The sequence below is a fragment of the Emydura macquarii genome, unplaced genomic scaffold (genome assembly GCF_026122565.2).
Source record: "Emydura macquarii macquarii isolate MOO-44397 ecotype Brisbane River unplaced genomic scaffold, CSIRO-AGI_Emac_v2 contig_719, whole genome shotgun sequence".
Taxonomy (NCBI): Eukaryota; Metazoa; Chordata; order Testudines; family Chelidae; genus Emydura; species Emydura macquarii.
The window spans coordinates 4,933,091-4,949,041 of NW_027130856.1; the positions used below are offsets into that span (position 1 = coordinate 4,933,091).

General features: G+C 43.7%; 1 protein-coding gene and 1 long non-coding RNA gene across 7 annotated transcripts in view; both read right to left on the bottom strand.

Annotated features, from left to right (window-relative positions):
• CUL2 (cullin 2) overlaps positions 1–8,155 on the bottom strand; it is a 93,546-nt gene extending 85,391 nt beyond the window's left edge. For 3 of the 6 annotated variants that reach the window (XM_067542637.1, XM_067542636.1, XM_067542632.1), the window contains exons 1-2: positions 7,794–7,906; positions 917–1,055 (exon numbers count right to left, since the gene is read on the bottom strand). In XM_067542637.1, coding sequence (XP_067398738.1) covers positions 917–1,035 — 119 coding nt within the window. In that variant the 5' untranslated portion in view covers positions 1,036–1,055; positions 7,794–7,906. Of the gene's footprint in view, positions 1–916; positions 1,056–6,931; positions 6,996–7,675; positions 7,767–7,793; positions 7,907–8,011 lie in introns of those variants that run through there. The other 3 variants (XM_067542633.1, XM_067542634.1, XM_067542635.1) reach the window with 3 other exon arrangements.
• A 1,283-nt stretch (positions 8,156–9,438) lies between these two features.
• On the bottom strand, positions 9,439–10,669 carry LOC137149288 (uncharacterized). The gene is made up of 2 exons (XR_010918723.1): positions 10,140–10,669; positions 9,439–9,630 (listed from the first exon to the last, which is right to left on the bottom strand). It is a non-coding gene; the product is annotated as an uncharacterized lncRNA (long non-coding RNA).
• Between the last annotated feature and the right edge of the window lie 5,282 nt (positions 10,670–15,951).

A 15,951-nucleotide genomic window follows, 5' to 3' on the forward strand; every position in this document is an offset into this window, starting at 1 on the left:
AGGAGAGTATCTAAAAAACTCACTTAGAATTCACCCATTATTTCCCATTATGAGGCATTTTCTTAGTGCATGACCTTCCAAGAGAAAGCAGTTAAGCTGCTTTCAAAGAGTCAAAAGACTACTCCTCTGAAAGCAAAAGAAATAGGTCAGTAGGTTATGCCTTTACATTATGCTACAAGCCTAATTTAGTTACGACGTCAATGCTTCTCTCAAAAAAAGAAAAGATCCTTCACATCATAAGATTATACATACAAGATTGAAAGATATCACCACAAATCACATTTATGAAAAAATGACTTATCCTTGGCTATTGACGAATAAGGGTGGTAAATGGCACTAAAGCAGGATGCGAGTTTCTAATGTGATAGAGGCTTTTTCCCTGGCCACTGTTAATTAGGGAAATGATTTAAGTTTTAACAATTGTATCTTTACATGCTATCAAGAATACTTAGAACCAAGAAGTAGTTTTACTAGGTGTACAATTAAAATAGTTTTATAAGAACAGGGAGTCTTCAGCCTACTGATGCTTTAACGTAGAATAGTTTCAGAGTAGTGGACATTTAACAAATAAATTTATTAACAGAATGAATACCTGTTTGGAAGGGAAAGAAAACAGTTAAAACAGCTCTGGTTACACCTACTAAGATTTCTCCTGCTCAAAGGAATGTGAAAAAACACAGGACTTGATTATTACCATTTCTATACAAAACCAACAGTGAAAAACAAGTAAAATGTGTACAAAACCCAGGTCTCAATGACTCATCCAAAACTCATTGAAATCAGTGTAAATAATCCAACTGGTTTTGATGGGCTCTGGATCAAGCCCACAGTACTGTGTTACATAGTCCCAGGTCCACTCTGTCCTAAGTATATTTATATAGAGAAAAATTAAGTCAAACTTCTGTTTAAAGGATACGAGAAGCGGTCATTCCATGTCGCTCTTTCAACATAATCCAACATAACAACAGCTTTAATTGTTGTTAGAAGTTTGTTCCATGTTTCATCAAAATCAACTACTCGTGGTTTCAGGGACATTGTGGGGATTTAGTGTTAATCTGTAGGGGAAAAAAAGTGTTAGTCTCAACCTCCTAAATATTAAGAAGCAGTCAGAAACAGCACATTTCACGAGTTTTTAGAAAGTACCGTAACTAGTACAGCCTTGTCTACCTGAAACTTTCTTCTTTCTTTAAAGCAAATAGTAATTTCTTTAACATCATCTTTAAACTCTCTTTAGATTATAACTATGTACACTGGTGTGATATTGTGCATCAAGGACCCTATGTAGAAGTTAAATGCACCTGTTATTCTAACATCAAGATCTCACAAAGTCAGTCTATGAAGATTAAAATTAAGGTTGCTGCAGTATCATCAAATCTGCCCAACTGCACTGAACAGCCTGTGTGTTTTATGATGTACATTTAACATATTAAGATACATTTAACAGGAATATTGAATCTGTACATCTTAACACTCACATAACATTAAGAATTCTGGTTTGGTTGCCTCTGAACAAATTAAGGAGTTTACAGTCTCGTTGATATACAAACATGCTGCATACATTTAGAGTATCATGTGTCCTACATCTATCTAAGACCATCAATTTTTGTCAAAATTTTTCGGACAAGGCACAAAAGTCTAGCCATCCACCTTTTAGTCTGATGATTAACAATGAAAGTAATTCTATGTTTTCGCTGGTCATGTTTTCCTGAAGGAATATACAAGTATATATTTGCTATATTGAATATACATATTTTCACACACACATAAAATAAGCATCAGAAGGTTAACACTGAAAACTACTGAAGAAACAATGTATTTAAAAAAAATGGCATTTGAACTCATTCAAATGCTGCTAACAGAATGAGCGTTAGTAGCTTAGGCAATACTTTCTTTTCAGGTGGTTTTAATAATGTTGCATTACATGAATACTTGAGAATCCTAAAAACCAGGTAAAGTTGACTCCATGTGTTGTGATCAAATTAGTGATCAATGGGGTAACGGATGAGAGTCAACACACAGGAATTACCATACTAGATCAGACCAGCGGTCCAGCTAGTACATCATCCTGTGCCTGGCAGCAACTAGAAACAAAAATTAAGAAACCATGCATAGACAATTATGGGCAGAGAAGGTTATTCCCATAAGATAAGTTTCTTCCTTATCCCTCTCAGTTAAGAGTTTGGCTTATGCTCTTCACATGCTACTACATCATCCTTAACACTTTATGGTGAGTTGGACACTCAGATTCTACCTTTTTGAGACTTTGAGATGATCATGCTTCTCTATATACACATATTTGGAACTTACTCTGCTCTACTGTACTTAAATCCCTGCACTTTCACATCTTCATGATTTATTACCTTCAAGGACCTGATGAACAGTCAATGGCCACTGAAGGGTATAGCATTCTGTAGCTCAGCTACTTGCAGTGCTTGGTGCGTGAGTAGCAGAAGGACCTATACTTATACATTCTTAAATAGAGAAGCCTTATCACAGTCCTTCTGATGTTCAGTCTTTTATACTAGCACTACTTAAATACATAAGGTTCTCCAGTACTTACAAACTTTTGTAAGAGAAGGAAGGAAGGACAGAAGGAGGCCCATCCTCAAAGCCAGGTGTGCAGAGTCAAATTCTGGGTTGTGCACTGCAACACTACAATGTCATCTCCTACATTACTGAAGTGACAATCCCTAAAGCTTCAGTAACTGATTTAATTCAGCCACCTTGAACAACAGTGCAAGATCATCATAATCCAGAAAGCCCATCATTTCTTATGTATCTTGATCTGTTGGTAAATTATTCGTGTTTTACACTGAAGCCTTGAAAGAATGATTCTAGATGTTATTCCATGATTCTGAGAGAAAATCAACTCCTTTCTCAAGGAGTACTGACTATTTATAACAAAACTGGTCAATTTGAAGGGTACCAACTTGGTAACATTTAGGAATTCACTGCATATGTCAGCATACTCACATACTAGCTAGTAACTGCTGTTGGTATTTTCTGGAATGTTCACTACTGCCTGAAAACTATCCTAAGGAGTGTTCTATACTTGAGCAATAATCTTGCCCCCCCCCTTACTGAATGGTTCCTAGACCAGTAGATTACATAGTTGCTGCGTACGGCTTCTATACAATGTCCAAATGGAATCTGAGGTCAGCACAGACAGCTTGAAAGCAACTGAAACAAGGGCATTGACAGCTGGCCTCAGAATGAAGGTAGAATATCAGTGCTTCAAATGATAAAAATCTGAGAAGAAGGTAAGGTAAAGCATGTCCTATACAAAGAATCAAAGATCCATATATCTTTAGATAAAAACCATCTCTGGGTACGAAACTCAGGAACAGCTTTCTGTGCTACTGGAACACTCCTTTGTAGGGCACAGGAAAGACTGTACACAATAACTCCCCCTACAAAAGTGCATGCTTGTGCATGAGACAAAAGAGCACCTGACTATAAACAAAACAGTTGTAATTGACAAAATGCTGTTAAATACATAAAATTATAAAACTAAAAAAAATAACTCAATTTTAGTAATCAACTTCTTTTCAGTGTGAAACAGCAGTCAAAAAGACCAAAAAAAGTGTTAGGATGCATAAGGAATGAAAAATACTGAAAATATGAATACCATTATACTGAGGAATGGTACAACTTCACTTAGTATATACCATGTTCAGTATTGGGCAGTTTCTCTGATACAGATATAGTAGAAATAGAGGGTGTTTAGAGATCCCTGACAAAAGCAGGGTAGATAAAAATCAATGATTTTAAAGAAAAAAATTTAAAAAATCTGATTTTTTTAAGTTTAAATCGCTTTTTTGATTTTTTTTAAAAAGAATCAAATACTAAATTTCTCTCATTTAAAAAAAATCATCAATTACAATTAAATCTCATCACAAACATGCTAAACCTATACTTACAGACTCAAAGATTAATTAATGGCTCTAGTCTGTCCAGCCTATCAATTCTTGCTTCTTGAAAATTCTGGGCTTTCAGTTTCTGTTTCTCAGCAGACAAAAGTCACATCTGCAAAGAAAGACAAGCTGGATAGGACTGTTGTTGTTCAGTGCTTATATGGTGGTGGAGCTGGGCCAAGCAGGGCAGAGGAGTTAGTTGAGACATTGTCTTAAGGCAAGAGAGAATATTTTCATATTCATATTACTCACTCAATGCTGCAAAGGTGGCAAAGATGAGAAGATACTTACAAGAAGAAATGGAAGGATGTTCCTTAACATATGGCTGCAGTGCCCATTTAATGCATCTTTCCAAAGACTTAAGTACATCTTCTTCATAAATAAAAGAAAACTTTGAGGTTGCAAAATATTTCCATAACAAGCATTTTGCTTCAGCTTCACTGAAGGGAGCAGGAGGATCCAAACTAATTCTCCCTCAAAATGTTGGATGGAATTCTGTGGTTGATTGTTTTGAACAATTTATTAAGAACTGGCCTATTCTCATAAAACTTTGTGAAGAAAACCGTGATAAAATAGATGGAAGTATCTCATTCAAAGTATTTAACATTGGATTAAAGAGGACTGTAGAGGATATATGCTCAGTATACTGACGCCCATATCCATAGCCTTAAACAAACTTCAGAGATATTGTTGCTGAATTGCTGATGCTGTCAAAATTTGGAAGGCACTTCAAGAGACATTGAAGAAAGAAATACCTCACCAGAAACTTAAACTGCAGGCAATAAAGAACCGAATGGATCAAGCATTACTAACTCCACCTCATTTTCTTGCAAACATTCCCAACCCCAGATATAAAGGTAGATGCCTAACTTCTGAAGAAGATGCTGCTGCCATGGGATGGGCATCTCAAGTTCATTCCTCAGTTATACAAGTCATAATAAATTTCAGGGCTGGAGCAGAACCATTTAAACAGTACATGTTTACTGATGATGTTTTGAACAAAGTCACTCTCCTGAATTGGTGGAAATCATTAGCCTGGCACCTTGAAACAGAGTTCCTTCAAGTTGCTAAGCCAACTTTTCACAGCAGTAGCTTCCTCTGCAAGCACAGAGAGAATATTTTTGTTGTTTAGTATTATTCACTCAAAGCTAAGAAATCGACTGGGAGTTAAGAAAGCAGAAAAACTCATATTTCTGTTTCAGTCTATGAATAAAAAGGACAGTGGGAGTGGGGAAGACGAGAGCTAGCTGTACAAGTTTTAAAGACAGCGTACGTTTAGTGTTGTGGTGACTTGTCTGTTAGAGTTAATAAAAATTATGAAAATTTAAAAAAAGAAGTTTAAGGACAGCCGTCAGCCGGCAACTCAGGAGACAGCTGCAATTGCAAATGTGAAACATTTATGTAACATTTAAGTTTTAGTTTAATAAAATATAAATACTATTGTGTTTGTGGGTGTGATTTAGTTCTTACCATTCCTAATGTACTGCTGCTGCATATGCAGCTTGACACAGGTAGTAAGTATTATGTACTATTTCCTAAATTAATAAAAACCAAGTTATCTAAAAAATTACACAAAGTATATCCTCCTAGGTCTTGTAAAATGCTATACTGAGTTGTAAATTAACATGTTTTATTGATCAGATTTGCATCATTGTTTAAGAAATATGTGAAGTACCAGTGGGAAACTTGATTTAAATCAATTATTTAAATTGCCTTGATTTAACTCAATCCACCCTCTACAAAAGTGATCTGAAGCATGGTACAATTTGCATATAAAAAACTGCAAAGATTAGGTCTGCGTAGTTTGAAAAGGACACAAAGCGGGAACATGGGAAAAGCATGCAAAATAATGAATGACTTAAGAGAACATAGATGAAGCAGCACTTCTATTTAATCTTCTCACACAATTTAAAGGCAGCAAGTTTTGAACTGATAAAAAGAAATACTCTTTAAAAATTAGCCTGTGGAACTCATCAGTAGACTACATAAAGGCAGAGAGCTTAGTAGGATTCGGAGTAGTATTGGGCATTTAGACAGATGAGAACATCAAGTTACATCAGGACACTATCCCAGGCTCTAAAACAGCAACCTTTTTCCTGCTAAAAACAAAGTTACTACTATTCATACACACTAAGTGATGTATTAGTATTTCTAGTTTAACATTCAAAACATTGCATTTGTAAAATATGTGCATTACTATGTTTAAAGAAAGTATTTTCCAGAATCCAGGAGATAATTTTCCACATGGTATAGGATACGATTAATATGAATTGACAAAAATGGCAACAAGTTATAATAAATTTCAAAAAAGGAAGAGAGTTGAGGGATAAAAGACACCAAGAAGCATAAGCCACAATAAAGCTCATCTTCAGCAATCAACAAAAAATTAGTAACTGATCTTTATCTAAAGGTTCTATTAATTCTATTAAAAATTTGGGATCACTTTTTGATGTGACCTAAGCTGAAGTTCTCTCTGCTATTTAAGAATATGAAGGCTCCCATGGCACTTTTTGTATGAGCAGGGTTTATTGCCATGTCCCTGGTCAACAACATCCCCTCAAAAGTTTTTTTGTAGCATGTTTTGCACCAGTTTGTTGCTGCCCCAATTCTCTGTGGGTGTCTACACAAGAAAGTGTTTTCTTCCAATCATGATAAACTTGACGGAAGAAAGTACCTTTTTTCCGTAAGGCATACAGGCCAATGAGGCTATATTTCAGTGATGCTGGATATGTAGTTTGTATAGCAGTTTGGGGTCCTTTGTGATAAAAAGCACAAATCTAATATATTAACTAGTTTGAGATAGAGAGTGCTTATTGGAGGTGGATACATTATTGCAGTTTTCACTCCAACAAAACATTTACATAATTTCTTTTTAGAATTTCAAAACATTTTAGATGAATTAATCTTCAGAACAATTCAGTAAGGCTTGTCTACAAGGCAGTGTTACACAAACTCTCCTGTGCAAAAGTGTAGTTACAATGTGGACACACTACACTAATATAAAAAAAATAACTTACACTAGTGCAGTTCACTTCAATGCAAGCTGCACCAGAGCAGGTGGTCTACTTCAAGGGGTTTGCACTAGTGAAAAACCAGGTAGATAAATTTTAACTCCTTTGTACATATGAAGACACAGACAGCCTTTCGTTTTCTTATCCTTCGGTTTCCATCCCCAAAAATGGCATTCGTTTGTGTGAGTGGGGCTGCTAAATGTGATAAATGCAGGGTTTGTGACCACATGAAGGCCTCAATAGTTCTCAGCTGTATAAATATATTGCAAAAGGGAAAACAAAACACAAAGGTGGGGTGCTGGGGCACAGCTAGGGGAAGAGATGGGGCGGATGGGCATTAAAGTTGGAACATCGAAAAGATGCAACTTGCCCAACAGCTAGATACAGGAGTAGAACCCTCAGGGTGAGTGTCCCCCGGCGCCCACCCAGGACGGGGGAGGCTGTAGGTCCCTCACCTCCACACCCACATTATTCAAACCAAAAGTGAAACTGGCCGGGGAGGGGGAGGCGACATCCCCTCCCGGGAGGCGGATCGGGGGGGAGGCCTGTGAGTAACAGAACTCAGGAAGAATGTGAGCCAAGACTAAGGAGCCAAACATGGCCGGAACCTCCACCCTGTGGGGCTTAGCGTGGGGAGGAGAACAAAACCCGTCACGAGGGCGAGAAGGTTTGGGAAGCAGCCAACAGACCCCCGGGGGAAGGGGAAGAGGGCAGCCCCCTTGGGGGCGGCAGCACTCGGGGGTAACGCACCTCTGGATCCAGGCCGTGCGCGGGGAGGTCATACCCCCTCGGAGCCAGGGGCAGCCCCCGCTCCGCTCCCACCCGGCGTCCGCCTGGGAAGCCAGAGGCGCTTCCAGCGCGGGGTTACCTGGCAGCAGAGGCCTGAGTCGGCGGAGCCGGCCTCCCTCTGTCGGCGTCCTGGGGCTGCAGTCCCTGCCCCGCTCTCCCTCCTCACAGCGCTGCCATTACCCTGCCGCGGACCCCAGCCCGGATTCTCCGCCGGCGGCGCCACTACACTGCCAAGCGCGGGGTTGGGGGGAGCCTCCCCACACGCTGGCCCCATCGTGCTCCAGGCCTGGTACTTACCGGCCCTACTGCGTGCACCTCAGGTCACCCAGCCGGCCGCTGCCTGCGTCTCCCCAAACTAAAGGCGCGGGGCGGGCGGCGAACGGCCGGGCCTGGCCGCGATGCACCTCCCTCCCCCCGCAACGAGTTTGGTACAGTCCGCACTATGGGAAGTACGGAGGGTCTAAATTCCTTCGACTTCCGTTACCGCAGATAACGAATAGAACTCCCCTTAGCGCAGGACTAGGCGGGGCCCGTGAGCGCATGCTCCCCGCTGCTCCGTCGGAGCGATTTCCCTTCTCCGCACTGCGCATGCGTTGCTCTCCACACACGCGCTTTCTCTGCTGGCTTTCATGATGCCATCGCGAGTGGCCCGGCTGGTGCCGCTGCGCGGGGGTGTATAGCGTGAAATGGGGAGTGTCCCAGCCCCAAGACCGATGCCAGTACGTGGGACTCCGCTCGCAGCCAGACTCCGGCCGGCACCACAGCCCCAGCCCCGCTACGTGAAACCCAAGCTGCTGCACGCGCTTTCTCTCCCTACGCAACTGGCGCACACTTGTGCTGCTTCCTCGGGGAGAACTGCGCCTCAGCCAGCCCCTCCAGTCTTTCTCAGAGCGAGCGAGGCACGGAGGAATAGCTGCAGTGCGAGTAACCCTCCAGCAGGCAGCCATGGGATACTCGATCAGCCTTCACTCCAGTAGTTAAGAAAAAGTATTTCTTCACACAACACACAGTCAACCTGTGGAGCTCCTTGTGAGAGGAGGTTGTGAAGGCCAAGACTGTAACAGGGTTATAAAAAGAATGAGATAAATCCATGCAGAATAGGTCCATCAGTGGCTATTAGCCAGGATGGGCAGGGATTGCTGTTTGCCAAAGGCTGGGAATGGCTTCTGGGACTGATGACTTGATGAACATCTATTCTATTCATTCCCTCTGAAGAACCTTGCATTGGCTACTGGCTGCAGACGGGCTACTGGGCTAAATGGAGCATTGGGCTGACCCAGTATGGTGATTCTTATGTCCTTAGAGATTGGAGTACCTATAAATCAATTTCCCTAAGAGAGGGAATGCCTCTTGAGAGGCTGGAGGGGAGACAGGGCATGCAGCCCTTTTATTTCCTTCCCCTTTCCAAATAGCCCACTATGCATTTTTATGCCATCTATAAAGGACATTTTATAGATTTACTATTATACCTGTTACTAGAGTGAAAAATACTGTAAATAAAACTACTGTAATTATAAGACATACACTTGGAGGCTAGTAACAGGCAATTATAACTAAACACCTACAATTTTAAACACACATTCCCCTTCCAAAGCACACTGGTCACTCTTAATTCCCCCATGACCTTCCTTGCCCCACTGGGGAAAAAAAGGTGTTCTCAACTGAGTTAACTAACACAAGATGAATTCCTAGTGAAGGAAGCCAGATTGTAGTTTTCACACAAGTTAAGAACACCACTTTTTTTTTTTATTAGTGAAGGCAGTCCAAGTGTGATTACTTAACATTCTTACATCTTCACACAATTTATTACAAATATACATGGAACTCTCACGGGTTGATGTGCTTCTACCTCCCACCCTCAGGGACTCCTCAGGGTATTCTGCATAGCTGCCTCTTCATCTTTCATCGAAGATGTGCTGTGGGAATCAACAGTTGCCAGTCACGGGGAAGTGTGTCTGAAATGTGTATTTTCTTAATCAAGATATAGCTCAGCAGGCTAGTGTGTTGCTTAATGATGCAGTTTGTAGAAGCTGGGCAGTTCTGCTAAATTCCACTGCAGACCTGCCTACATTGGCCCTTCAAAAAGATGTAAACTAATTTATGTAAAACTAACATTTGTATAACTTGTATATATTCATGGCTGACTTTCCTCATCCATCCCTTACCTCTTAAAATTCCCCTCTACTCTTCTCTCAGCCTGCTGAATCATACCTGTAATCCAGCTTCTCCCTTCAAGGGTATAACCGTTTATGAATAGGCTCTTTCAAACAAGATCCCCACTACAATACTTGTTACTTTTCTCCAAATCCCCTCCCCTCCCCCGCGCACACACACGCACAGTCCATCAAGCTTTTACCTTCACAGTGTATCAATTCTCATCTATCAGTTTCTTCCTAATCTTAGTAGGATTTAGGCACCTTCTTACCATATTGTGCTCATCTCTCATTCTCCCAGCAGGTTAGGACAGTTTTCTCTTAACAGTGTCCTGGCCCCCTGCCTTTCTTCCAGAATACCGATACCCATTGAGTAGGAAAGTGACTGCTGCTATCACTGCTGTTATTTTCCAGGTCATATGAGGGTAGCTCTTCCTCTACACCCTTGGCTCCTGCTACAGTTCATATGGGAAAATATGGGAGACAGAGCCCCTTTTACCATAGCCACAGCAGCTGGTGGAGCAGCTGATTACCACCTCAGGATTCAAATATGGCTGCAGAGACCAAAGAAGATCTTTTGGAAGATGGAGTTCTGGACTGCAGAGAGTTGCAGTTTGCACTCAACACCAGGCTCTGGCTACTGTTGTGTTAAAAGTTACGTCATTTTTAAATACAAATAATTTAGTTGTTGAATACAAGCCCTGCTTTGCCTAAATAAGGAGAATATAGTCTCCAGCAACTGTGGGGAGGAGGGGTTCTGGCAGCTATCCAGAAAGAAAAAGATGCTGGGTAGAGAGCAGGCTATAAAACAAGATCCCTGGCCAAAAACCAGGGATTAGGCAAGGCTGTGCAATTATCTAAAATAAGAGTCCGCCACCATGCAAGAGTCAGATACTCCTATGGCTGCTGCTATTTTTAGATCAATTGCAATTAAAGGAAGGTTGTGCTAGGTGAAACATCTGCAGCTGTATTAGGTTCATGTGAAATAAGGGGCACATTGAATGATTAGGTCTTCAGCTCTGCTATTATTTAAATAGCAAGTAGAATGGGTCCGAGTGATGTCATGTACTTCTTGTACTTCATGTACCTGCTACTAGCAGGTCAGGCATCTATACCAGATATGGATTAGCTACCGAGCATACTTCTCAGAGAAATACACACCAGATATGTTTACTATAAGATCTTTTACTGCTCTGCTCTGCCAGGTATTTGCATACAGTGCCACCTAGTGGCTGAACAGTATGGTACAGTTTATCAGTCCATTACACCTCCCCTTTAAATTCTACATTCCTACCAGTTACAAAATTTACACTATCATGCCATCTTTAAATTCAGTACCTATCAGTCTGTTAAGTGTTTCTGAGTTATAGTGGTTTTCTGATTACATGACCCGAACATATAAGAACTTGGTAATCTATTCATAGCTGATTGTGGTCCGTTTGGAATCCTTAAGTCGTCTTCTTGTTCTGCATCTGTCATCTGTAGATTGCTCTGCTGATTGTTCTTTCCGAGAAACAAACTGTAGTTGCTGATAGTTTCTGTTAAAATCTCCACTGTTGATCTCAATCACATACGATCTGGGCACTGAATTTTTTTTTTCTTAATGACAGCTGAAGTCTCATTTTCTCTTTCCAATTTGCCACAAACATGATCACCAGGTTCTAGACCCAGCAGTTTTCTGAGTGACATCTGTAGTAAAAGTAGTCATAGGCTCTTTTTTGGCCATTTTATCTGATTTGACCACTTTAGAGAGAGGTTCTTTTCATAGCTGGAACAGTAGTTCTGAGTTGTCTTCCTATCAGAAGGTGTGCTGGACTATATCCAGTAACTCCTATTGGTGTTTATCTGTAATTCAGAAGAGAAAGGAATGAATCTTCCCGCGGTAGGATTTTCTTGGTTTTCTCTACATATCTCTCAGCCTTTCCATTCACTAGTGGGTAATGTAGGATGAAAGTAATATGATCAAAATCATATTTTGTTTGGAATGACAAATTCTGTTGCAGTGAATTGTGGTTTATTGTCCATCATTAGTCATTCTGGAATACCAAAGTGAGCAAAAGTGCACTGTAGTTTTTCAATAACACTGCAACATGTTATGTCTTTCAAATTAATTATTTCTATGTACCTGGAAAAATAATCCACTACAAACAGGTAATGATGTCCTCCGAATTTGCATAAATCTGCAACTAGTCACTTCTAAGGTCTGTCTGGTGGAGATATTGTACACTGTATGGTTCAGCATTGTCTCAAGTTTATTTGTACTGGATTGCCTTTCAAAAGTTCAATATTATCAAATACTCCAGCAATTTCTTCTACCTTTTTCATTAGGCCCATCATGGCTGTCACACTGCAGCTTGAGAAGGTTTTTGGTCTTTGATAACATGCACTTTAAAAGCTTTTCTTTTTGTAATCTGCTTCTGTGGTGAATTGGCCTATGCAGCTCAGGTCAGAGCCTATGCAGGGCTGGTCAGAGTTGTCAGTGACTTCAAGTCAGGGAGAGGTTGAAGGTGATCGTAAGTCCCTTCCAAGATGACTGTGACATCTGATCCTAAATCAATTTTAAAGTAAATAGCCTTTCCATGAATATTCACTTTCACTCTCCAGTCAGGCTGTGGGGTCACCACAAGTGATAGATCCCAGAAACAATGCCTCTTAATTGTCTGTAGTATGAGTCAACTCCCTGACTGTTTGGTATAGCAAACTGCTGCAAATTCAAATATTTTGTGCACATATTACACCTTGTACCTTCAGCTGAATGTACATCATCTCTTTGGGATATGAATTTTTCTACATCTTGTGCATTTAGTCTGTAAGGCTTTGGTGTTTGACTGGACTTTGTCCCTCTTAGCCTGGGAGTGCTTTCTCCTTGCCTCAGGGATTTTAAGGTAATGACTTGTAGCATTCACGCTATATTTGTTAACGTATTCTAAGCTAATTAGATGTTTTTCAAGTTTGGCAAGCTGCTCTTGGGTTTGCTGTCTCACCAGCTCAGACTGCTTTGCTATTTGAATAGCTGTGTGTAGGTTTAAGTCTGTTTTTAATTGTAGCTGCTGTGAAATATTTTTATCTGTTAACCCAATAAAAGACGGTTACTTACCTTGTAACTGTTGTTCTTCCAGATGTGTTGCTCATGTCCATTCCATTATAGGTGTGTGTATGCCTCCGTGCACAGTTACTGGAACTTTTTTCCCCTTAGCAGACACCGTAGGGTTGGCTTTGGCACCCCCTATACATGCTGAGGTATGCATGAGGTGCTGCCGGACCTACGCCCCCTCAGTCCGTTCTTTCTGCCAACTCCGGCGGCGGGGACGGAGGGTGGGTTGTGGAATAGACATGAGCAACACATCTCGAAGAACAACAGTTACAAGGTAAGTAACCGTTTTTTGTTCTTCGAGTGCTTGCTCATGTCCATTCCATTGTAGATGACTCACAAGCAATACCTTGGAGGTGGGCCAGAGTTATGGATGAGCTGCCTGCAGCACCGCTCTACTGAAGCCCGCGTTGTCCCACGCCTGCTGGACAATGGCATAGTGGGACATGAAGGTGTGTATCGACAACCAGATGGCAGCTCTGCAGATGTCCTGCACAGGCGCTCTCTCTAGGAAGACTGTAGACGAAGCTTGAGCTCTGGTTAGTGGAGTAGAAGGGCCTTAACCTGTTTAGGAAGGGGCGGGAGGGATCCAGGAGAGCAATCAGGGTGCCACCCTCGGGTGCACCATCAAAATTGTCTCCTCTGATTGCCCGATCTCTTGGGGGGCCCTTGCTGGGGAGCTGAGGACAAGCTAGGGGGCTGATTTTTTTTTCTAAACCCCCTATTTCTATCCCTATGCCTATACGGTTGGAATGGCCTGGGCTGTGGCCTTGGTTGCTGCTGCGCCTGGGGCCGTGACTGACACCTGGAAAACTAGGGCGTGAAAAGGTCCAGGGAGCGAAGCGTGGCCCTTGAGTCCTTCAGACCATGCAACTTCGCATTGGTCTGGTCCGAGAACAAGGCCGACCCGTCGAAGGGAAGATCCTGGATGGATCTCTTGGGACAGCCCGGAGGATTGGAGCCACAAGCATCTGTGCATGCAGATGGAGGCTATAACTCTGCCTGCTGAGTCAGCCGCATCCGAGGATGCCTGGAGCGCTGCTCTAGCCACCATGGTACCCTCCTCCATAATGGTATTAAAGTCAGGCATCTAGTCCTGGGGCAGGGCCTCAGCAAAGCATCTCAGCGAGTCCCACAGGTTAAAATTATACCTGCCTTGGAGAGTCTGCTGATTGGCAATCCTAAACTGTAGGCTTGCCATGGAATACATTTTCCTCCCAAACAGTCCAGTTTTTTGTTGTCCTTATTTTTTGGAGAAGACCCCGGCTGCCCCTGCCTATCCATCTGGTTGGCAGAGTCCACCACCCCCAGAGTCCCAGGGGAGGGATGGGTGAACAGATACTCAAACCCCTGGGCCGGGACGTAGTATTTCTTCTCGGCCCCTTTAGACGTCGGGGCCATGGAAGAGGGGGTTTGCCACAGGGCCTTTACTACTTTGAGTACCCCTTCATGGACGGGGAGCTACTCGAGCTGTGGCAGCCGTTGCAAGTACATTAAAGAGGCTGTCCAATGCCTCTTTTAATTCCTCAACCTCGAGCCCCAACCTGGAGGCCACCGTGAAATCATCCAAGGGCCCTGAGTGACCTTGGGAGATTGCTTCGTCTGGTGAGGAGGAGGAGGATTGGAGGAGTACAACAGGAGGTGGCACCCCTTCCCACCGATGAGCGGTCCTTACAGAGGTCCCCTCCTGTGGGTCCGAATCGTCCTCCGAGGGCGAGTGGTGGGCCTTCCCTGGTACCGGTGGCACTGACTGTACCCCCAAGGACTTAATGGACTGGGGTCCCAGACCCACCGGGGAACCCCAGGAGCCCCAGTATGGCCATTGGGGTGGTCATTGCCTTTGAGACCACCCGGGGGCTACCTGTGCTGGGGCTCTGACACCTTTTGTTGGTGGTGACTCGCCCGGCGATTACCCCCCTCGAGGACACCGAGGCACCGTCCGAAGCCTCTGAGGCATCTGCCGTGCAGTACCGAGTCAGGGGGAGCAGAGTCCTGAGCCACGGGTGCTCCATTGTTCCAGAGAACATCCTCTCGCCACCACCGACCTTGACGAGGAGGAGGAATGCTGTTGGCACCTGGATCGGTGCCATTGCACGGAACCATGCTCCGAGGAGCTGGATGTTCCGGAGCATCGCCTCGGTACTGATGACTTGCGGCGCTGCTTGCCTCTTGGTGCTGCATCGGGCTTTGGCGACTGGGTTCAGCGCCGCCTTGGTGCTGAGTCTGTCTCTGACAACCAGGTTCTGTGCCACCTAGATGCAGGCGAACTCTTTGGTGCCGGGGAGTGGGAATGGCAGGATCCATCTGTGGAGCAGCACCCAGTGGGCGGCCGAGACCGGTGCTGTCTCCTGGAGTAGCCTTCTCCTGGTACGAGGGATTGAGACCGGCATTGAGAGGGTGACTCCATTTCCTGTCTTGGTGCAGGTCAGCCCAACGACCGCGACCTGGAATGGCTTCTAGAGGCGCGGCGCTGCTCTACCCTATGCAACCAGCCTGCTGGAGATCTTCTTTCCCTCACCAGGGATCTCCTGAGCCATTCAGGGGGACCCAACACAGGCTTCCCCTGCAACACCGGCCCCTTCTCCCTTAGTAGAGGCCGGGGTGGAGGCAGCGTAAGCAAGGCCAACAAAGCTCTTGCCACCTGAAAGGCCTCCGGTGTTGATGATGCCAGCAGGTGCAGAGGAGCTCCTCCCCTTCCTGGAGTTGGCTCCCTGACTGGAGTTGCTGGGTCCAGTGAATGGGTGTCTGTGTTCCAGCCCCGGTGCGGCTCTGTGCTCGATCCTGCCTGTTTGGACAGTGTGGGGGAGTGTCCGCGCTCTGAGCGCTGCTTCCGCTTCTTCAGTACTGGAGAAGATGCACGGTGTCAAGTCAAGGCCGGTACCGACGGTGCACTCTGCACCGATCCCACACTCAGTACCGAAATGGAGCGGGTCGGCTCGGAGGCCAGACAAAGCACTGCCTCCATGAGCAAGGCTTTCAAACAGATTTCTCTG